Source organism: Cimex lectularius, unplaced genomic scaffold (assembly GCF_000648675.2).
Source record: "Cimex lectularius strain Harlan isolate CLEC.00 unplaced genomic scaffold, Clec_2.1 scaffold44, whole genome shotgun sequence".
In the NCBI taxonomy this organism is placed as follows: domain Eukaryota; kingdom Metazoa; phylum Arthropoda; class Insecta; order Hemiptera; family Cimicidae; genus Cimex; species Cimex lectularius.
This window is the reverse complement of record NW_019392639.1, coordinates 55053-79206: the sequence shown is the minus strand read 5'-3', so window position 1 is coordinate 79206 and position 24154 is coordinate 55053. Positions and strand designations below refer to the sequence as shown.

General features: G+C 33.9%; 1 protein-coding gene across 1 annotated transcript; it reads left to right on the top strand.

Annotated features, from left to right (window-relative positions):
• The first annotated feature begins 13452 nt into the window (after positions 1–13452).
• Positions 13453–14666, top strand: LOC106672212 (innexin inx2-like). The gene has a single exon (XM_014403865.2). It carries the CDS (start codon positions 13496–13498, stop codon positions 14471–14473), a length of 978 nt encoding a protein of 325 aa, XP_014259351.1. The 5' UTR covers positions 13453–13495; the 3' UTR covers positions 14474–14666.
• The last annotated feature ends 9488 nt before the right edge of the window (positions 14667–24154 follow it).

Here is a 24154-nt window from a genome sequence, read left to right as displayed (position 1 = left end):
GTGAACCTTTTGAGTGTAGTGACACCATCTAATGGATGAAATCTGATAAAACGGTTCAAGGGCACTTTGAGCCGGGATTGGATTAAGCTTTGACCAAGCTTTGAAAATTTGAACGGTCCATTTTCCCGGAGCATTTTAAACATGAGCAAGCAAAGAGAGAAAAACATGTCAAATGTAATCTAGACTTTTCTTCTCTTACTTGATGCCATTTGAGCTTACTTTCAGGTTAATTTCAGGTTAAGGTGGTAGAATCTCAAGATAAGAAATTGGTAGTTATTTCCCTTCACATCTTGTACCCATTTTTTACGAGTCAGTTCCATTGACGGGTAATCAAATCTCAAGGGTTTAAAAAATATATATTTAAAATGAATGAATATAAAATATCAAATGTCTAGACTAGGTTTGCCAGTTCCAAATTGTTCACTAATCCTTTTTGTTCGAAACAATTCAATATTTCATACTGGGGTCCGTCTTCAATCGCTGTTTTTTAATGTTTTTTTAATGTAGTTGTTTTTGTCTTGTTGACTGTAGCGCTGCATTTGTCCACTTTTGTGATAATTAAGTTGTTAGTTAATTTTTTCTTAATAGGTTTTGTTCTGAGTTAGAAAGTTTTGAGATTATTTTGTCTTCACTAGTTTTCGTGGTCCGCTTGACCGATTAATGTCTTTCAATTAATTAAGGTTTTTTAGTTGAGATAAAAAGTCAGCGTCACGAGCGGGATTCGAACCCACGACGTTCGGCTTGATACGCCGCTACTCTACCACTTGAGCGATCGTGACCTCGATCCACTCGGACACTAACTTCCCATCTCAACCCCACCTTTTCAATTTTCCCACCTTTTTGCCATTGTTCAAATGTCGTGCATCACGATTCGATGCTTTTCCTGATGAAATCCATTATATTTCGTGGTCTGATTGGCCAAATAATTTCTTTCAATTGTGAGTTTTTATAAAAAGGCACGGTCTTTTAATTTCACCCTGCATAATTTTTTGTAAAACTAAGTATATACAATTAAATTAACTATTTTCTTGGTGCGCTTGACCAATTAATATCTTTCAATTAATTAAGGTTTTTTAGTTGAGATAAAAAGTCAGCGTCACGAGCGGGATTCGAACCCACGATCTTCGGCTAGATACGCCGCTGCTCTACCACTTGAACTATCGTGAACTCGATCCACTCGGACACTAACTTCAACTTTAAAAAAATAAATTAGATATTTTTCTTCTACTGTCAAGTCCGTCGAGCCATATGTCATCATCATAGAGATGTTCATAAGAAAAACTGCTATATCAACTCCATCCACTAATTTCGTGGGCAGCTTGACCAATCTTACAATTAATTAAGTTGAGATAAAATAGTCAATGGCACGAGCGGGATTCGAACCCACGATCTTCGGCTTGATACGCCGCTGCTCTACCACTTAAACTATCGTGAACTCGATCCACTCGGACACTAACTTCCCATCTCAACCCCACCTTTTCAATTTTCCCACCTTTTTGCCATTTTTCATATATCAACTACCTTGTTTTCGTCCCAGTCATTTCAAGAAATTAGTTGCCAATATTTTTATTTTATGAATTGAGTAAATTAATAGAGGGTCCATAGTCAACTATATTCATCATTGAACCAATAAGCTGTTCATGATGAAGTTCTTTCCGACATACTCGGGCACACATTTCCCGACAGATCTAACATAGAAGAAATGTATATATCTTATTTGCCGGAACTTGCCCCTTCAAATTACTGTCTGTTTCAATCCAGTTTATACAAGGGATTCGCCACCTGTTTTTTTTCATCTTTGTGGCAAATTTTAAAAGTTGAAGAGACTCTTGGTGTTATTGCTTTTTTCGTTAAGCAATCTACTTTTTCGTTAAACTGAATTCCAACGCTGATATTATTAGTATTCTACGATAGCCAAGAATCATATTTGTTGCGTGTTTTATTGACGATATGTCGTGATTTTGGGTGAAAGTTTTCTAGGTATTTATGTTACTTTCAACAACAAAGCCAAAGCCCGCACAGGTGCCCCTTATACAGAGAAAGGTTGCTCGATGTGTCCCACATAATAGAGGCGTGTCATGCTTTGGCTCCATACAGAGAGCGTGTAGGCATACCGCCGTATTTAAAAATAGTTCTCGAACACGGCGAGTTTCAGAGTCCCTTGTTCCGCTTTTTAGGGGAATTGGTAATTTTTTATTGTGTAGCCTTGAAAATATGTGTTTTGTGTTTCTGTGTCTTGTATGAGTGAATGTATTTATTGGTGTGAATGGGGAGGGGCTGATGGCGAAGTAGCTTCTCCATCGCCTCTTAGTTTGTGTGTTTGACTTGGGCCGATCGCGGAAATTTTATAAAAATACCCCAACGACCCCAATCTAGATTAGTTTATTATAGGGAATAGGAAGATGGAGGAATACCGAGTACTCCATCTACCAAACAGTATGACTGAGAACAATATAGGTATGAATGTATTTATTTGTGTGATTGTGTACCGAGTGGGTAGCGGTATTATGTTAGTGCTTCGGGGCTGAAATGACCTAGCTGTCGGATGCCTCTATAAAAAAAATATTATGTTGTTAATTTTAATTTTAAAACATTTATCTAAATAATAAAGTAATAAAATAATGCAATCATTCAAAAATAAACATAAGCGTTTTTGGAAATAATGCATTGATAGGAAATTGCTATGGTTATTTTACACCAAAATCACCACCAGTTCATCAACAAGTTTTTAAAACTAAAATCAGCCTGAACAAAGGGTAGAATGACTTAACTAATTTGAGTAGTTAGCCACCTAAACTTGGTGACAAAAATATATATGAAAACAGAGAAATTTGAATCAGTACATAAGATCAGAATCTGAATGTCACAAAATATTAAAATCTTTAATTCACTAGTTTTCTTGGTCCGCTTGACCAAGTAATATCTTTCAATTAATTAAGGTTTTTAGTTGAGATAAAACATGACATTTGAAAAATGGCAAAAAGGAGGGAAAATTCAAAAGGTGGAGTTGAGATGGGAAGTTAGTGTCCGAGTGGATCAAGGTCAAGATAGCTCAAGTGGTAGAGCAGCGGCATATCTAGCCGAAGGTCGTGGGTTCGACCAGCTCGTGACATTTACATTTTTTTATCTCAACTAAAAACCTTAATTATTTGAAAAACCTTTAATGTTTATTTTAGTTGCAGATATGTTTAGGGGAATTGGAAATTTTTTATTGTACATAGGGCACTCTCGACACGACACGCAATTACACAGAAGACAAACACTTTGATCCCTGAAGATGATCTCAATAAAGATCGAAACATTGGCACGATAAAGAAAATTTTTTTCTTAAACCTACATCACACCAGACCGCATCTCACGATTTCTAAATAAATATCGATTAACGGTCACTAATCACCACACATTGTACTTAGCCTTAAAAATATGTGTTTTGTGTTTCTGTGTCTTGTACGAGTGAATGCATTTATTGGCGTGAATGGGGAGGTGCTGATGGTGAAGTAGGTTCTCCACCGCCTATCAGGTTGTGTGTATGATTTGGGCCGATGGCGGAAATTTTATAAAAATACCCCATCAACCCCAATCTAGATTACTTTAGTATAAGGAATAGGTAGACGGAGGAATATCGGGTACTCCATTTACATAACAGTATGAGTGCGATCAATGCATATAGATATGAATGTATTTATTGGCGTGATTGTATACCGAGTGTGTAGCGGTATTATGTTAGTGCTTCGGTGCTGAAATGACCAAGCTGTCGGATTCCTCTGTCAAAAAAAATATAAATAAATAAAAATTATTATGTTGTTAATGCTACTTGGTACAGATCTTGCATATTTTTGTTATTTATAACGCGCCATAAAAATAAGTTATTTATATTGTCTTGACGAAGTACGCTGTTTTTTGAACCGGAGATCTGCGTGGTAAACTTTACCAAATTTTATTGCAGTACGTACGAATAAGCCCAGGCATATTTATGTTCATATCTTCTTTTTTATCCATGTTCAGTGTTCATGTATGGAGATTTAATCTCGTAAATAAATGCCTAACGAAATACTTTATTGTTATGTTTTGATTTTTTTATTAATGGAATTTAACATTAATTTGTCATAAAAAATAAATCTAATAAAATCGATTACATATTTTGTTTATATGCAGGAAAATATAATTTTTTATCGGTACGAGAATTATTAAAATGCTTTGTTGTTATTGAAATGTTTGATTTTGTATTCCGAACGATGAATTGATGTTTTATTAATGAGAGTTGACATTAATCACGTTTATTCATTTCATATTTGCTTTAACGGCTGCTATAGAAAGAAAATTAAGTTTGAAAAACCTCAGTTTTAATGGAAGTGTCAGCATGTTTTTCCTTCTTGTATTTATCGCTTGAAGGAAATTAAAAAGGGCCATATTCGAGGTTTTCAAGCAGGGGATAAATTTTCTTATTAAAAATTAGAAAGCTTCTAATCGTTGGAGGGTGGTTAAAAGAGGCAAAGATTTCCGATTTGAAAAAAAAAAGAAGGTCGGAAATCAATTAGTCTATGATGAAACTTCCCGGAAGGCCCAGAACCGCTGGATAAGTCGTCTTATTTTCATAATTCTGAGACAATGGGTCGTGCCACCCCACAGCCGCCAATTACCCTTGGCCCGATTAGCACTCATCCCTTGGATGTTAATACGACCCGCTTCCCCAAGGTGGAAGGGGTGGAAAGTTTTAAAATTGGCCACCGCTAGAGGCAAGAGAAAGGGAGTAATTTCCTGCCGGGCCGACCTCCCCTTTTGCCCCCTTTCACCCTTTCTAGATCCCGTCAAAACCCCTTTCCATTTCAGCATCGCCCTGAAGACTTCTGTGAAAACACTCAATACAAATTGAATCCAATCTTCTTTCCTTCCCTCGCTCAACAAATCATAATATTGAATTATCTCAGTTAATTCCTCAAGGGAAAATTAACCTGATCTCTGTGTACCTCTTGGCCCGAGAACTTCCGTTTAACAAACTGAGAAAAGAAAGTACAAACAATAAATATTCCAGACTCGGTGAAACGATTTTAACAATAATTCTCCAAGAATAACCAGGAAGTTTGTTTTGTGGGATTTAAGGGAACATTAATTAATTCAGGTAATTTCTCAACTTCCATCTTCACAATAAATTTAAAAAAAACACAAATAAAAATTAAAAATATATTGCAATATTATTTTCATCAATTTTACACTAAAAATAGTAGACCCAAATATCCACAAAATTTTTTGTCATTATTTATCACGACAACCAAAAGGTGTTTTTTTAATGTTAATTTTGTTTGTTTGAATTTCAGTGTTTCATTCATTGTTTGTTTACAATGAAACCTTGCTTGAGGAAAACAGAATTGTTTACTCTTCATAATAATGGCATAAATTCTAATCATGACTTAGTTAACCGTCAAAACGATGAAATATTACGATATGTCTTTCTTCATCGAATATGGAGTATGAAGAACATAAAGTTTACAAGTTTATACAATTTATAAAAAAAAGTTATACTAACAATAAACCTCGTCTGAGTTGAATTAGTTTGATACATTAATAACTATAATAGTTATTGTAAAAATGAAACAAAAAAAAAGTAGGTTAATAACGATTTATCAGCAGCATAGGATGGGTTGAAGAGAATTTCCGCATCCGTTGTCACGTTGTTTACAGGTACGCAGAATGGAATGTTATAAATGATTAATAGCCCAACAATGAACAATGGTATAGATAACGATTAGGATGAAATTGAACGCGTGAAAAACAACCTCGAAAAAAAGAATCCTCGAGTAATTTATTTTAGGGAAGAATTATCAATAAAAATAAGAAAATATAGATAATGAAACAAATGGTAAAAAGTAGATGTTACTTTTATTAGGTTTCGTGGCCCGCTTCACCAAATAAATTTTTTTCAATTAATTAAGGCTTTGGTTGAGATAAAAAAGTTAGTGTCACAAGTGGGATTCAAACCCGCGACCTTCGGCTAAATACGCCGCTCTACTACTTGACCTATCGTGACCTCGATCCACTCAGACACTAACTACCCGGCTCAACCCCACCTTTTGAATTTTTCCCTCTTTTTTGCCATTTTTCAAATATCGTGTTTGATTCTCGGCGACAAATGAAATGGCCACGAACAGCTTTTGTGAAATATACTTCATTTTGCTTACTACATTTTATTGGGTTTCGTGGTCCGCTTGACCAAATAAATTATTTTCATTTAATTAACGCTTTGGTTGAGATGAAAGATAGAAAAAACAGTAGATCTTAACTTTGAGATTAACAACTAAAGAAAACAGATTCAAATAAGAGAGAGCCGGTATGAAAAAAGAGTGAAACAAATTAAAAAAAAATATAAATAGATTTTTTTAATCAAATTAATTGTTTTTAAGTTCAAATCTCTTTAATTCTGAATGATCACTTTTTCAAATTAAGTCGATATTTTTAATTGGCAAATGAATTCTTTTTAACTTTAAACTGTGCTTTTTAATTTCAAATTAACCATTGTTAATATCAAATCAACTTTTTTTTAAATTTGAAACTAACCTTTATTTAATTTTAATCGAAGACTTTTTAAAATGAAATTAACTCTGTTAATATTTAACCTTTTTTATTTTCAAAATAGCTCTTTTTATCTTCATATTCAAGCTAATACTTTTTAACTTCACGTTGTCCTTTTTTAGTTTTAATTAATCATTTTAACCTCCAGTTAATTATTTTTAATTTCAAACTAACCTTTTTAATTTCAGATCAACCTTTTTTTTAACTTAAAATTTATTTAGTTGAAAAAATAATCCTGCGTAATATCGACTATTGAATTTAAATTAATTTATTTTAATTTGTAATTAATTCATATAAATTTGGTTAAAAAAGGGCTAATTTGAAATTAAAAACAGTTTGAGGGACAGTTTGACTGAAAAAAAACTTTATACATTCTCCTTAATTCCTACAATACTTACTCTGTGGTCTTGTAAGTATGGTATTTGAATTGTTTTGAGTAAATAACCATGGATTGTTGAATATTCAGTTTTTTTAAATCAATGTGATCCAAACCATACTCATTATACATTTGTTCACATATATTGTATTTTATGTAAATAAATAAAATTGTAAAAGGTTGTTGTCAATTCAGAAATAATTCTAATATGGTGAAATCCACACTTGGGTGAACATTGTTATGGCTTTGTGTTAAAAACATACAGTTGAGTCCTCCCTTTGAACAGTCAACCCGTTAAGATCCTTTCCAGCGTAAATTACAAGCAAACGAATTTCCATTTCACAAGGGCAGAAAAGATCGCAACCAAAATTTAATTCGATCGATGTACAAGGAATTCATAAAGAGCGGACGCCGGACGTCGAACCGGTGTTTTTCCTCACCCGGGACATTTTAATTTAGAACGTAATGAAGATTGAAGCTCCTTCCCCTATCTCTATATTCCCTGATGTTCCTTCTCTGTTTTCTCTGATTGCCAGACACCTAATCACGCCTTACATCCATCACAGTTGTAGGCGGGGTGAGGCAATGAAGAAATTCCTCTTTTCTTCGCTGTTTTCCTACGTTTAACCGCAAAGCATTGTGTTGGAAATTGCATTCCTTACCACCTTCAATGTCTATAATTTGTTTGTTTCAAATTTGGCGTAACTCTATTCTAAAATATTTCCTTTCCATAGCTATTAACTTAAGAAAGCTGTTAAGAAACATATTGTCCATAAAAGAATAACAATAATTACTCGGACATTGTGAGATGCGGTCTGGTGTGACGTTAGTTTAAAAGGTGAAAAATATTTTCTTTATCGTGCCAACGTTTCGATCTTTATTCAGATCATCTTCAGGGCTCAAAGTGTCTGTTTATTTGGGTAGATGTCATTCTTGTGTGTAATACACTAATTTTCGTGGTCCGCTTGACCAATTAATATCTTTCAATTCATTAAGGTTTTTAGTTAAGATAAAAAAAGTATGTGTCACGAGCGGGATTCGAACCCACGATCTTCGACTAGATACGCCGCTGCTCTACCACTTGAGCTATCGTGACTTCGATCCATTCGAACACTAACGTCCTATCTCAACCCCACATTTTGAATTTTCCCTCCTTTTTGCCACACAACACATCGACACTGAAAACAAACACTTTGAGCCCTGAAGATGATCTTAATAAAGACCGAAACGTTGGCTCGATAAAGAAAATGTTTTTCTAAAACCTACGTCACACCAGACCGCATCTCACGATCTCCGAATAATCATTGACTAAGAGTCACTAAACATCACACAAAAATAACAATAATAATGAAAATGTAGCGTTTTTGAACAGTATCTAGATGAAAATAATCTTCAGCGGATTAACCATTAGTACAATAATAAAATTAGTCTAAAAAATATCTAGCACTGTTAAAAAATCTATCCAATACTTCTTTTTTTAAAGACATACTGAATTGGGGTTTGTGAAAAAGTGTCGGTCGTTCTCGGAAATAAACCAGATTTTTCCCACCCCACAGGCCGGCCATTTTCTCTCGGAGAAGCTAGCTAATGTAAATGGTTTCTCGAGAGAAGCAATTTTACGTGTATATTGTAGGACATTTTCATCGACACCCCGCCGAGGGTAGGAGTGGTTGTGACAAGTGCTTGACGGAGGTCTAACACGTCCCGGGGGGGATCCTGGAACAAGAGTCTCCCACTTTGGATTCCCCTTCCAAACTAAAGGAGAAACTGTGTCATACCCCAATATGCCCATGTCCACTTCCAGCCCTGCAGTTTTTTTTCTTCTCGACCCCAAACAAATACAAAGAGCTTTTGTTCCGACATCTGAAAAAAATAATAAAACCAGTGCAGTTTGTTGGATAAAGGAATGGGCGAGAGGGGGTGAAAGAGAGAGACAGACAGACAGGGACAGAGAGAGAGAGAGCGAGNGAGAGAGAGAGAGAGAGAGAGAGAGAGAGAGAGAGAGAGCGAGAGAGATATAAACAGACAGACAGAAAAAATATATGTTAAAGATAAAAAATCATATAATCGAGACATTACACATTATGTGTGATGATTAGTGAGGGAGAGAGGGATTATAGATAGGCAGCAGAGAAACCGAGAGAGAGAGAGAGAGAGAGAGAGAGAGAGAGAGAGAGAGAGAGAGTGAGTGAGAGAGATATAAACAGACAGACAGAAAAAATATATGTCAAAGATAAAAAATCATATAATCGAGACATTACACATTATGTGTGATGATTAGTGACCGTTAGTCAATGATTATTCGGAGGTCATGAGATGCCGTCTGGTGTGAAGTAGGTTTTAGAAAAACATTTTCTTTGCCGTGCCAACGTTTCGATCTTTATTGAGATCATCTTCAGGGTCTGGGATTTATAAACATTTTTTAAATTTTACAAGTACATATAGGAAGTAAAAAAATGGATTTATACAATGCTATATATTTTAGATTAAAAAAATATAATGAATTTATATTATGAATGAATGAATTTTAGATAAAAAAATTTTAAGTTTTTAAAAAGTTAGATATTTATGTTTTATGTTTACATACGTTGGGTTTTGACACACATCTACACGGTAAAAAAAACGCTTTGAGTTAGAAAAATATTTTGATTGAATCTAAAATTTTCTAGCATTGTATAAAATCATTTTTTCACTTCCTACATGTATTTGTAAAATTTAAACAATGTTTATAAATCCCAGACCCTGAAGATGATCTCAATAAAGATCGAAACGTTGGCCCGATAACGAAAAGGTTTTTCTAAAACCTACGTCACACCAGACCTCCTCTCACGATCTAAATATTTTAATCTAAAATTTTCTAGCATTGTATAAATTCATTTTTTCACATCGTACATGTATTTGTAATATGTAAACAATGTTTATTAAAAGATGATCTCAATAATGATCGAACCGTTGGCACGATAAAGAAAATGTTTTTCTAAAACCTATGTCACACCAGACTGCTTCTCACGATCTCCGAAGAATCAGTAAACATTATGTTAATAAAAATGACATAACTTTTCTACTAATAAAAATTACGTATTCACTGGTCAAAAGGCTGATAGTTTCATAATATAAAAATTTATTACCATATTATTAATGTAGGAAAAAGTGTACAAAATTGTACATATTCATTTTTATGGAGTTAGCTTTAGATGTTGAATGAGGGGGAGGAAAAGTGGATCGATGAGGTAAAACATGGGTGAATCGGGGGTATGGTGAAAATTCTTCAGTTCAAATGCAAAAATACGATGGATATGTTAAACGAAGGGTAAAAACAATTCTTGCTGATTGGTTTAAGGGGGTGTTCGAGTGTGCACGTTGACAGTCAAATTGCATGAGTGCTTGGACTGAGCAAATCGAAAGACAAAATCTAAATTGGAGGGTGATGAAAAATAAAATCGTTTGAGTCTTCAATTGTAAAGATGATTTGTATGTTTCTATATACGCTGGACTGAATTATTTGAAACGGGTTGATTTAGATTAGCCAAGCTAGAACATCTAGCCAGGTTAATTGTCTGTACAAAGATATAAAGAGGAAACAAAGTAAGACGGTTTCTCTTTAAGAAAAAAAGACATCCGGTCTTATGGAACAAATATTCCAACTACGAATGTATTCAAAAATTTAAAAAAATAGCCACATTAAAAATTAAAAAAGTCATGCATACATAAACTAACCAAGCTGACATTTGAAAATCAGTTACAATTTATGTTGAATAAATTAGGAATAACAAAATTGAAGAAGATGGTAGAAGGTGGGTTCTAATGTTAAGTTAATGACAGAACAGAAACAGAGATAATTATTGTGAAGATGTACCGGGCACATTAGGAGTGTTATCCCTTAAATTAATTATTAATAACATAAATGTCACCGTAAAATGTTTTACATGCCAAACAGGATAAAAAAGATCATTTTGGTTTAAAGTTTAATTTTTATTTTGATCGAGGCATCTCATTTTAAAAGTTATTACAAATTCTTTTCACTCCCCTCTATCTCATAAAATGATGGGTGGTCCGAACCTTCGCATCCCGCGAGGCGGGGGTTTAACAACGAAGGTCATAAGCACAGGTGTAGGTGAATAACCACCAAAAAATGATGGGCAAAATTCAATTTGGATAACAACAAAGGATAGAGATATAAAAAGCCTATGAAAAAATGTGGTACAATTTGCAAAATTAGGCAATGCCACCCGTCAAACACATAGTTTACGACTTACAACTGAATACATTGGAGAAATTGATCGATATCTACATTAGGGGCATAGGGCAAGAGCAACGGTTTATGCTGGGTTTCATAATAATCTATTTCATAATTAATTAAGGTTTTTAGTTAAGATAAAAATGTTAATGGCACGAGCGAGTTTCGAACCCACGATCTTCGGCTAGATACGCCACTGCTCTACCACTCGAGCTATCGTGACCTCAATCCACTCGTACACTAACTTCACGTCTCAACCCCACCTTTTGAATTTTCTCTCCGTTTTGCCATTTTTCAACTTTTTATCTCGACTTAAAACCTTAATTAATGAGATAGATAATTTCCTATATCCAACAAACTGCACTGGTTTTATTATTTTTTTCAGATGTCGGACCAAAAGCTCTTTATATTTGTTTGGGGTCGATTTATACAATGCTAGAAAATTTTAGATAAAAAAAATGAATTTTACAATGCTAGAGAATTTTAGAATAAAAAAATGAATTTATACAATGCTAGAAAATTTTAGATAAAAAAAATGAATTTATAAAATGCTAGAACATTTTAGATTAAAAAAATGAGTTTATACAATGCTAGAGAATTTTAGTTAAAAAAATGAATTTTTACAATGCTAGAGAATTTTAGATTAAAAAAAATAAATTTATACAATGCTAGAAAATTTTAGATTAAAAAAATGAATTTATACAATGCTAGAAAATTTTAGATAAAAACAAATAAATTTATACAATGCTAGAAAATTTTAGATTAAAAAAATGGATTTATACAATGATAGAAAGTTGTAGATAAAAAAATGAATTTACATAATCCTAAAAAATTTTCGATTTAAAAAAATAAATTTGTACAATATTAGAAAATTTTAGATTAAAAAAATGAATTTATACAATGCTAGAGAATTTTCGATTTAAAAAAATAAATTTATACGATGCTAGAAAATTTTAGATTAAGAAAATGAATTTATCAAATGCTAGAAAATTTTAGATAAAAAAATGAATTTATACAATACTAGAAAATTTTATATTAAAAAAATGGATTTATACAATGCAAGAAAATTTTAGATTAAAAAAATGGATTTATACAATGCTAGAAAATTTTAGATAAAAAAATGAATTTATACAATGCTAGAGAATTTTAGATAAAAAAATGAATTTATACAATGCTAGAAAATTTTAGATAAAAAAATGAATTTATACAATGCTAGAAAATTTTAGATACAAAAATGAATTTACATAATCCTAAAAAATTTTCGATTTAAAAAAATAAATTTATACAATGTTAGAAAATTTTAGATTAAAAAAATGAATTTATACAATGCTAGAAAATTTTCTATTTAAAAAAATAAATTTATACAATGCTAGAAAATTTTAGATTAAGAAAATGAATTTATCGAATGCTAGAAAATTTTAGATAAAAAAAATGAATTTATACAATGTTATAAAATTTTAGATTCAGTCAAAGTATTTGTACTCACTCAAAGTGTTTGTTTTCTGTGTAGATGTGTGTCAAAATCCAACGTAGATAAACATAAAACATAAATATCTAACTGACACGCTCAACACGACACACAAGAATGACACATCTATACGGAAAACAAACACTTTGAGCCCAGACGATGATCTCAATAAAGTTCGAAGCGTGGCACGATAAAGAAAATGTTTTTCTGAATCCAACTGATCTCCAAATAGTCATCAAGTAACGGTCACTAAACATCACCTATTTCATAGTTTGGACTAAGTTCAAAGAAGGGAGACCACCGTTCAACTGATCCTAGTTCAACTTCAATTTGGTAGAACTGGTTTTCGTCTCTTTTGCTGTTATACATAGTGATCGTAGTTATCATTGTTCACATTGTTTTATTGTGTATAGTATTTTTGTGTTTTTGTTTTTATACTTGCTTTTCTTTCATCAACTATGTCGGAGAAATTTTCGTTGACATTCCGAATTTATTTTTTAAAAACATTATTTTTCTCTCCTTTAAAAAAATATATTGGGTTTTTTTTTATCACGCATGATTATTATTTCTAATTCAGATTAAAGTTTATCTTGAAAATTTAATGCATAAAAACCCTTTTGTATATATTTTTTCATGTTTACACGAGATGAAAGGAATCAAATGAGATTATTCAGTTCATTTTTATTTCCTGCTGAGTCATGATTATAATATTATCGATGCTTTATGCAAAGCTTTGTTATTTTTTTGCCCTTCCCCTCCTATTCTTTCTTGTCGCTTACAGGTTTTCCTCCAGTGTTTAGTTTGCGCTCGATTCAAATCGTTTAGAAATTTATTTTAACCGAAAAACATGGACATCTACACATCTATCAAGGAATTCTTTACGTTAGAGCCAGAACAGGATTGCGTTATCGATAATTTCGTGTTTCGCCTCAATTACAGGACGACATCGGCGATAATAATGCTTTGCTGGGCGTTCGTAACCGCAACGAATTTTGTCGGTTCCCCGATCGCCTGTTTGACGGAAGGAAACCCGGAAGACTTCATCGAACTTTACTGCATTACACATTCGACGTTTACAGTGCCGGATACGAGGAAGTTGAACCCTAGATTCAAAAGCGACGAAGTTTCTTATCAAAAATACTATTTGTGGGTCCATTTAGTCCTGTTCGTTCAAAGCTATTTGTTCTATTCGACCGGCTGGATTTGGTCCTCTTGGGAAGGAGGCAAGGTGCACAAATTGAAAAGCATATCTAAAACAGCTTTACTTGACTATTTCAGCTATAAAAGAGGAAATCATAACTCCTACGCTTTTGGTTTTATAATTTGCGAATTTCTCAGTTGTGCTCACGTGGCTTTGCAAATCTACCTAATGGACAGGTTTTTCGACGGGGAGTTCACTTATTTCGGCGTGAAAGTGTTTCAGATTCTCTTCTTGGATTTCGGCGAAAGGGACGACGCCCTTGAAAAAGTCTTCCCGAAGCTTGTGAAATGCACATTCGAGAAATTCGGCTCATCGGGGACGAAGCAGGTCTACGACAGCCTCTGCCTTCTGACTATGAATATCATCAACGAGAAAATCTTCTCGGCATTGTGGTTCTGGTTCGTTTTCCTGTTTGTCGCCTCCTTTCTCGCCTTGGCTTACGATCTGGCTTCAGTGGTTTCGAAGAATTTTCGTTATTTTGGCTCGAGACTTTTAGAATGGCCATCGGCTAAAGCGGCTAAGAAATTAAACTTCGGCGACTGGTTTCTACTCTGCCAGCTCTCAAAAAACGTAGATCAAAACGTTTTTCACATACTATTGGAGCACATTGAAAACGAACTGTAAATATAAATTATTAATAAATTTTAATCTTAGTAAATAAACTTCGTTCCTATACAATAACAAAAATTTTGGCAAGTTTTACAATACGCGCGAGGCGCAATAAGTTCACTGAGAATAGTTGTTTGCTATTCTCTTCACTGAGAGTTCAACATAAAATGTACAACCTACATACTGCTAGAACTATTAAAACATAGTTTAAACCCTTCTCATTTTTTTTTATATTACGAAGAAGAATATTAAAAAATATTTGATTGTTTTAAGACATATTTTATGATGATGATATGGAAGGAGACTACAGCCTTCCGTTATATTGCACATTTCCTAGTTCCTTAGGTTATTTTTTCAGATTTTTTAAAAGGTTATTGGTCATTAAATATTAAGACTACAAGTCAGCGGTGCAGCCCGGCCCCATCAGGGCGAAGCCCCAGGGTACCCAGGCCCATTGGCACATCCAGGCCTGGAAAATGCGGAATCCCACGGATCTCGCGCAACTAATGCTTTTTTTTATCTTATTGCGCGCAGTCAGTGTTTCGTCACTATCGACACTTCCTCTAAAATCACTGGAGATTTCTTAAACACAGTTCGGATATGCGCTCGTTAATCCAACCCAAGACCGATGAGCACCCGAGGCCCAGGACGGCCGTCGCTACAACTTAGCCTCACCACCCAGGGAAAACAAGAGTTTTAACAAGAGGAAATTAAATTTTATCTACTAGTTGGATGTCTGTTAAGACGTTAAAAATCTTGTTTATTGATGATGAGTCGTTTATTATGAATTGTAGGTCTTTGGGGATTTGGTGGTGGGATCTTTCAGAGGTGTGTAAAGGATCAATTATGGTGTGGGATGTAGTGATAGGAGGTGTACAGAGTGGACATTTACAGGTTTAGTTCTTTCAAGTAGGAAACTATGGATGAGCTGGTAGTGGCCAATTCGAATCTAGGTTAGGAGGGTTTCTTATTTTTGGGAATGTCTGGAAAAGGATTTCCATTTTTATACTTATTTAATTTTTGCGTCGAGTTTGTTTGCTGTGCAGGCATCCCATTCACGCCTCCAAACCTCCCAACAAGCTGCCTAAATTGACAACAGAGGAAAAAAACCCACTGCGAGGAGTACCATTTGACGGGGCCTCTCTTGAAATTCTATCCGCCTTTTCATTTTCAGTTATGCCACCTGGAATCCATGTGAATAATACTTTTTATGCGTACGCCTTGTTATAATTTCAATTTTGTAAGAATATCCTGGGTTGAAAGAGAAGATTTTTAGTGTGGTGAGTGCTGAAAGAGAGGAGATACGAATGATATAAATGAAGTCAATTGCTTTGTGTATAGCTAGGAGTTCAGCAGTAAGTAGTTAAGTTTGATTGATTTGATCTTTGACGTAAGAAGTATTAGGTCATTGTTGCAAATCTTTCTTCCGGGTATGTTTGGTTTATAGGTTTGTATGAGTTGCGTTTGATTACTTTGAGGTATTGTTTTTTTAATAGGTTTTGCAAAACCAAAGGTCATATCAACCCTCGCGGTATCGTCGGTTCTATGCTGTCCTTTCAAATTATGATTCGTATATTCCAAGTCAGTCCTTTGTCTTGAAATAACCCTAGGTAGCGGATGTTGTTTGATGATAGGAAAAATGGTGAGGTTTTAAATAAATTGGGGGTAGAACGACTAGGCGGAGGGGGAACGGTATGTTTTGAGATTTTTTGATGTTTAGTTTGATTAATTTTGTTTAATTTGTAGTAAATTACGACCACTTTCGAGTATGTAACTAGTGAATTTAATAAGTTAGAATACCTTCACTAAAGCTCTCCGTGGACATTTCATTTGTCGTCGAGAATCAAGTAGATTACAGGACATTTGAAAAATGTCAAAAAGTAGGGAAAATTAAAAAAAGGTGGGGTTGAGATGGGAAGTTAGTGTCCGAGTGGATCGAGGTCACGATAGCTCAAGTGGTAGAGCAGCGGCGTATTTAGCCGAAGGTCGTNGATCGAGGTCACGGGAGCTCAAGTGGTAGAGCAGCAGCGTATTTAGCCGAAGGTCGTGGGTTCAGAAATATTAATTAATTGAAAAATTTTAATTGGTCAATCGGTCCATGAACTGTAATGGATTTAATAATTAAACTTAAATATATCATTACTAAACCTCTCCGCGGCCATTTTATTTGTCGCCGAGAATCAAATAGATTACACGGCATTTGAAAAATGTCAAAAAGTAGGGAAAATTAAAAAAAGGTGGGGTTGAGATGGGAAGTTAGTGTCCAAGTGGATCGAGGTCACGATAGCTCAAATGGTAGAGCTGCGGCGTATTCGAATCCGCTCGAGACACTGACTTTTTTTTCTCAACTAAAAATCTTAATAAACTGAAAGATATTAATTGGTCAAGCGGACAACGAAACCTAATGAGTTATTTAGAATACTTAATGTGGTAATATATTGACAAAACAAACAGTTAAAATTTCGCAGTCTTCAATGTAGTCAAAGCCTCTAAAGTATATTTTGCTTGATTACAAAAGTTTTAACCATTCGTATTTATTTGATAACAATCTACAACCGATGTTCAAAATCGAATGAATTTTATTGAAAATTTTATTCCAAAGCTTAAACGATAACGATGTGCCTTTATTTTTTTTTTAAATCAAAGCGTAAACAACAAACATCAGTTATAAATATACAAGTTAACAAAAACACGTCTGTTTTGGTGAATGTTGCATCAGCTTATCAACGAATAACCTACTTTCATTGTGTAAAAGAGAAAACCCATGTATCCAGAATAATTTTTATGCTTTTATCATGCATTTGTTTACGTATTGTCATAAACATTACCTTAAAAATGTGTAAATTTGTTTATTATTATATTTTATATCGTACATTGGTTATTAATATATTCTGATATTAGGCACTTTATCGTATTAATTAAAAATTAGACTAAAACGGCTTCCAGGCCAGACGTACGATTTTTTCAAAAACAATTCTCTTGACACAACGATTCTTGAAAAAAAATTGTGCTCAGTCGAATAGAAGTCAAATTTACAATTTTAACGGTGTTATCTAGCATAACTTGACAACTAGTAGAGTTTGACCAAAATTTAAAAAAAAATTACCTATTTAATTTCGGTCAATTGCTGCTTTAATAGCAGTTTCTCCTATGCTTTTCCTTTTATCATTCTCACTGTTGATTGTTTCTGACATGATGGTTTATGAGACAAGATAATATTTTTGTGAAATTCTTGCAAATGTTTTTTGCTACTCAAAGATACATTGGATATTAAGGTCGTAGTAAGTAAGGCCGCGATAATTATGCGTACTTATTTATTGCCCAAGCTGGGTGATTTCAGTCCACAATTAAAAATATATTTGAATTAATTAAAGTTTTGGTTGAAATAAAAATATAGATATTTGGTCAAGCGGACCACGAAACCTAATAAAATGTAATAAGCAAAATGAAGTATATCTTCACTGAAGCTCTCCGTGGCAATTTCATTTCTCGCCTAAAATCAAATAGATCACACGACATTTGAAAAATGGCAAAAAGGAGGGAAAATTCGAAAAGGTGGGGTTGAGATGGGAAGTTAGTGTCCGATGGAAGTCACGACAGCTCAAGTGGTAGAGCAACGGCGTATTTAGCCGAAGGTCGTGTATTCGAATCCCGCTCGTGACACTGACTTTTTATCTCAACCAATACCTTTCATAAATATTATTAGAACGTCTAATTCAACATGTAATACTTTCTCCGGCTAAAAAATCAGTAATTGTTGTTTGTAAATTGCATTTGAACAAGCATTTGACTAAAAAAAAATTCTCTAAATTTTAACAATCCACTGATACTGCTTTCTTTATACCCAAGCTTTACTTAATTACTTTTTATATAATAAAACGCAAAGGTAAATTTAAAAAATGAAACAATCGGTATTAAAGGCAAACAATTCGTTACCAATCAAGAAAAAATGTGACTTTCTAAGTTATAAATAAGCGTGAAGGTTCACGACATTTGAAAAATGGCAAAAAGGAGTGAAAATTCAAAAAGGTGGGGTTGAGATGGAAAGTTAGTGTTGATTCAACGTGTAATACGTTCTCCGGCTAAAAAATCAGTAATTGTTATTTTTAAATTGCATTTAAACAAGCATTTGACTAAAAAAAACTCTCTACATTTTAATAATCCACTGTTACTGCTTTCTTTACACCCAAGCTTTATTTCATTGTTTTTTATATTATACGCAAAGGGAAATAACAAAATGGAACAATTCGTATTAAAGGCAAACAATTTGTTGTCACTTAAGAAAAAATGTGACTTTCGAAGTTATAAATAAGCGTGAACGTTCACGACATTTGAAAAATGGCAAAAAGGAGGGAAAATTCAAAAAGGTGGGGTTGAGATGAGAAGTTAGTGTCCGAGTGGATCGAATTCAAGATACCTCAAGTGGCAGAGTACCTGCGTATTTATACGAAGGTCGTGGTTCGAATCCCGCTTGTGACACTGACTTTTTATCTCAACTAAAAACCTTAATTAATTGAAAAGAATTTATTTGGTCAAGCGGATTCAAACCTAATAAAATATAAAAATTAAAAATATAGATATTGATGTGCTGTTTGAAACCATTTTGTGTTTGTTAAAAATTTCATTAAGAATAAATAAGAAAGTCTACTTGAGATTTGGTTTAAACCCAGTGTATTTTATATTAGATATTTTTAAATACTTCATTATTCATTATATTCAATTTCTTAATGGTGTCTTCTTTAATTTGAGGAATTTTTCCAGCATGAGGCCATCATAAAGTGAAGCACTTAATTATATCATATTACAGTTGAAAAACAAAATATTTCCCGACGATATTTTGCATACTGAAGTTTGATACGGAACATCGATGGGTTCAGGGCTAAGTGAATCCCAACGCCAAGCGGCTCGGATTACATTATCACCGAGAGAGTGAAGCGTCCTTCAACGAGAGGGGTTTTGTTGTGGCTCGTGGATCGGTGAAATACGTCCACAAAGCGACCCACTTCAACTGGAAAAGTTTTTCATCTTCACACGGTGAATATTGAACATAAAAGCTTTAACGCATTCCTTGACTTGACCTGTTTGCCTTGGCTTTGTGTACTTGTTTTCTTTGTATGCAGGGGCTTGTCCTCTTATACCGAACAAATAATAATTTCTGGCTTTTTTTAACAACGGACCTCTTTCAAAATAATGATCTCAAAGAAACATTTCTGGCATGTTAAGTTGGAACTACCATAGTATAAAAAAAGACAAACCGTTCTAATTAACTAGGATTAAAATGGACTTAAACGATGCCTGGAATTAAATACATACGGTGTACTTCACCGTTCTGCTTCATATGCTGAAGTACGTTTATTAAAGATAAGCTACTTAGTTAAATTACAAAGTTAAAATTAATTAACTATATAAAAAAATGTTTTAAAAATATTAAATCACTCTTGCAATATAGAAAAATTATACTAAATACATTTGTCATCGAGATTTTTAAACAAACTGCTTATTAAAATTTAATTTTCGCGTGTCAACATCCGCAAATAGACAAGGAAAAAATAAAAAGTGTATTAACACGCGAACAACGTTATAAAATTTGATAAAAATCGTGTTTTTCATACTTTACATTTTTCATAATTTGTGGTCAGAGCCACTCAACCAATCTTAGGACCATTGTGTCGTTTTATTCCTGCGATCGGTGCGATTAATACAGTAATACATAAAATCACATAATTTAACATAAAGAACAATTAAGGTTTTCAGTTGAGATAAAAAGTCAATGGCACTTGCGGGATTCGAACCCACGATCTTCGGCTTGATACGCCGCTGCTCTACCACTTGAGCTATCATGACCTCGATCCACTCGGACACTAACTTCCCATCTCAACCAAACCTTGTAGCATTTTTCCTCCTTTTTGCCATTTTTCAAATAGATTACACGACATTTGAAAAATGACAAAAAGGAGGGAAAATTCCAAAAGGTGTAGTTGAGATGGGAGGTTGGTGTCCGAGTGGATCGAGGTAACGATAGCTCAAGTGGTAGAGCAGCGGCGGATTTAACCGAAGATCGTGGGTTCGAATCCCGCTCGTGCCATTGACTTTTTTATCTCAACTGAAAACCTTAATTAATTGTAAGATATTAATTGGGCAAGCGGACCACAAAACTAGAGAATTTAATAAAAAAAATATTAAGCCATAATAGACTCTATAAATTATTTTATGTAATTATGCTTTTAAGCTGAGATTTTGATTGAGATAAATAAAAGTATAATTAATTAAAATATTTAAAAAATTTATGTCTTTGAGAGTACAGTAATTTTGAAACACATGTATAAGAAAAGCAGAAAACCACGTGTAAATATTGTTTGAATATTATAATTACCGAAATTTAATTTGTCCTTGTGCTACAAATCAGGCTGGATTTGAGAGTATGTTTCTCTCGCAAAGTGTTTGGCTTGGCAGGGTGGGAAGGAATCTCTCTCATCTCTGGTTGCTTGTAGGGCTTAGGGAGGTAAGTCGGCTATCCGTCAGCGAAGGCGCCTCTTCTATTGGAACGTTTCCTCTAATCCTTGGTTAAGTCTATCGGAATAATTCACAAAGGTAGGCATCGGGGTCCCATCTGTCAACTGGAAGTCCGCTCTAGTCGAGCCAAGTCAAGGAATCTCCGTTCGAGAAAAGCGTTTGATCAGCACAAATACCTTCAAATATATTCCGTTAAGATTCAACAATTTCACAGCCTATTTTTGTCTAATTTAAAGTGAATTATTTAAATATTTCCCATTGAAAATAATCCTTGATTCAATGTACATAAAATCTTAGAAATGTAATTTTATTTCATTGAAAACTTACTGTTAAAAAAGCAACAAGTTAAATAACAAAACAGAAAGCTTTCAATAAATTAAGATTTTTAGTCGAGATAAAAAAGTCAATGTCACGAACGAGATTCGAACTCACGACCTTCCGCCTAATATGCCGCTGATCTACCAATGAGCTATCGTGACTTCGATCCACTCGGACACTAACTTCCTATCTCAACCCCACCTTTTGAATTTTCCCTCATTTTTGCCATTTTTCGAAAGGTGGGGTAGAAATTGGAAGTTAGTGTCCGAGTGGATCGAAGTCACGATAGCTCATTTGTAGATCAGCGGCATATTAGGCGGAAGGTCGTGGGTTTGAATCCCGCTCGTGACACTCACTTTTTTATCTCAACTAAATACCATAATTAATTGAAAGATATTAATTGGTCAAGCTGACCACGAAAACTTGTGAATTTAATAACAGAAAGCTTTGTGCTATAAGACCTTAATAAAATTAATAAGTTTCGTTATGGATGAAACCCTGCTCTTATAAGACTTTGAATTGGCCGTCCGAGAATTACATTGCGACTTGTTATACAAGTAGCCAATAGCCTCCGTTTTCTGTTCTCATGCATCGGAACAAGAGCATCTTAATAGAAATGATAAATGATGGAGTGAGTGTGGTGATCAATCGTTTTAAAAAAAGATAGTTCCTACTCACAGTAAGTTGTTTTGCAACGATCCGGATTTCGAGCCTTTTAGCTCATCATCAGGTTCAAGGACTTCTACAATCACGTCTCTCGACATGAATTGCCAAAGTGAACCCGCTGATACCCCCGCCAACGCGACGTTCCAATGAACAGCTGGTTTTTTAATGGCGCCCAATTTGAACGTGCAAAACGCGAAAATTATAACACAAATAAATATTATACTAGAAAATACTCAATATTATTAAATTACTATAAAAATAATATAAATTGGGAGGTAGATCAAAATCTGTTATATTATTAATGCATTTATCACCATGTTCAATTTTACATTTTTTAATTTCAAATTTCTCAAACCAATCTAATTCTTTCCCTTTGTTGAAACTATGTAACACTCTTGTATTTAGATTTGAATTGAAATTATGTTTTGTTTCTTTTAGATGGTCCTTAAATTTCGAAAATGTGCTCGATTTAGGCAAGTGTTCTTTTACTCTTGTTTTTATTTCTGTACCGCTTTGTCCTATATATTTAATATGACAATCATTACAATTGAGTTGGATAACCCCGCTTTTTGCCAAGTTGTCTACTTTCTCTTTAGGTTTTTTTTAAGTGAACCCGTACTTCTAAAAGCTATTCTAAAACCTTCTTGTTTACAAATTTTACTAACTTTTTCCGATAATTCACCAATGTATGGCAAACAACGGAAACCTAATGATTCATTTATGGTGAGGTGGCCGAGTCCTATTGTTGATTCGTTTAAAGTTAATTTTTCTATTCTTTTAACTAGTAACCTATCAATAAATATTTCTTGATATCCGTTGTTTTTTGCTAAGGTTTTAATAGTTTTTAATTCTTTTTTTGTTTGCGGAAGTTTTAACATCCGGTTTCTGAGCCAAATGAAACCAGCAGCCTTTTGGGACCATGGGTGGGAAGAATCCGCTGGTATCATAGTGTCTGTAGTTGTGGGTTTTCTATATACGTCTATTTCTATTAGGCTGTTTATTATGGACAGTTTTAGGTCTAATGAGAGCATCTTAATGCTGTCCAGGCAATAATTTTAACTTCACAGAAAGAGGAAACATGTATTGTATTTCTTGGGGCAAATAATAAATCCTCCGTTAAAATTTACCATCAGATAAATAAATAAAGCGATATATAATTCATTTTCTGTGTTGACATAAAAAAATATGTATATATATTTGCGTTATGGACAGGCATTTGTGGATATAGTCTTAGTGTCTTGTACCCCCTTGAACATTAGGCCCGGAAAATCCCAAAAACTATGAATAATAGGCCATCTCGATCTTTTCTCTAAGTTATTGCTGAACAACACATAAAAACACGATTTATGTTTAATGTTATTACTTATAACTGACAAAAAAGCCACATAAATATTTGTAACAATCCTAGAATGTTTTGTTATTTATTTTCTTTTGAATTTCGTAAAGACTTCAGTAAGAGTTTTTATCGTTCTTTAATTAGACTTTCTAGTGAATCAGTATTCATATTTTTTATTCAAGATCCTTTCTACTTTTTTTTACGTCCTTCTCATTTTACTTAGGAATCGGTTTATCTTACAGCGTCGTGTACCCGGAGCGTCTTTATGTTAAATGAAGTCATGAAAAGCACATTAGACTCCCGAGGGTGGCAAGGGTGATTAACGACTCCTGACTTAAGTCCGGTAGCTAAGTAAGTGCTTTGCGTTTTACTGTCCCCGTCTTCCCACTGGGCGTGGTTCCTGTTTCGTACAACCAATCTCATCAAGAATAATTTTGCATAATAAGAAGATGAATAATAATAGCGACACAGCAAGGAGGACTGTATCTATTTATATCTTATATATGGCTTATAAGGCTTCCAGCTGTTATTTTTAAAACATTGACGTACAAATATATGAAAGATTCACTATTATATCCGATTAGGAAAATATAAGAGTCACGAGATCCGAGAGAAGGAGTGATTTCCATATTGTTATCGTTGGCAGCGACGCCATCAGGACAACGTGATCCACCATCCCCACAAGTATATACGTTTGTTCAACAAACTTCTGGAAGTTTTTGAGATCCGCGCAATTAATTATTCGTCATTTAAAGATTACTACTTCTTGAAGGTGGGATAATAAGTCATCTCAAAAAACCACAACCAGTTTTTATCCACAACGTTTCGGATTTATTTTAATCCTTCCTCAGGTGAGTTAACGC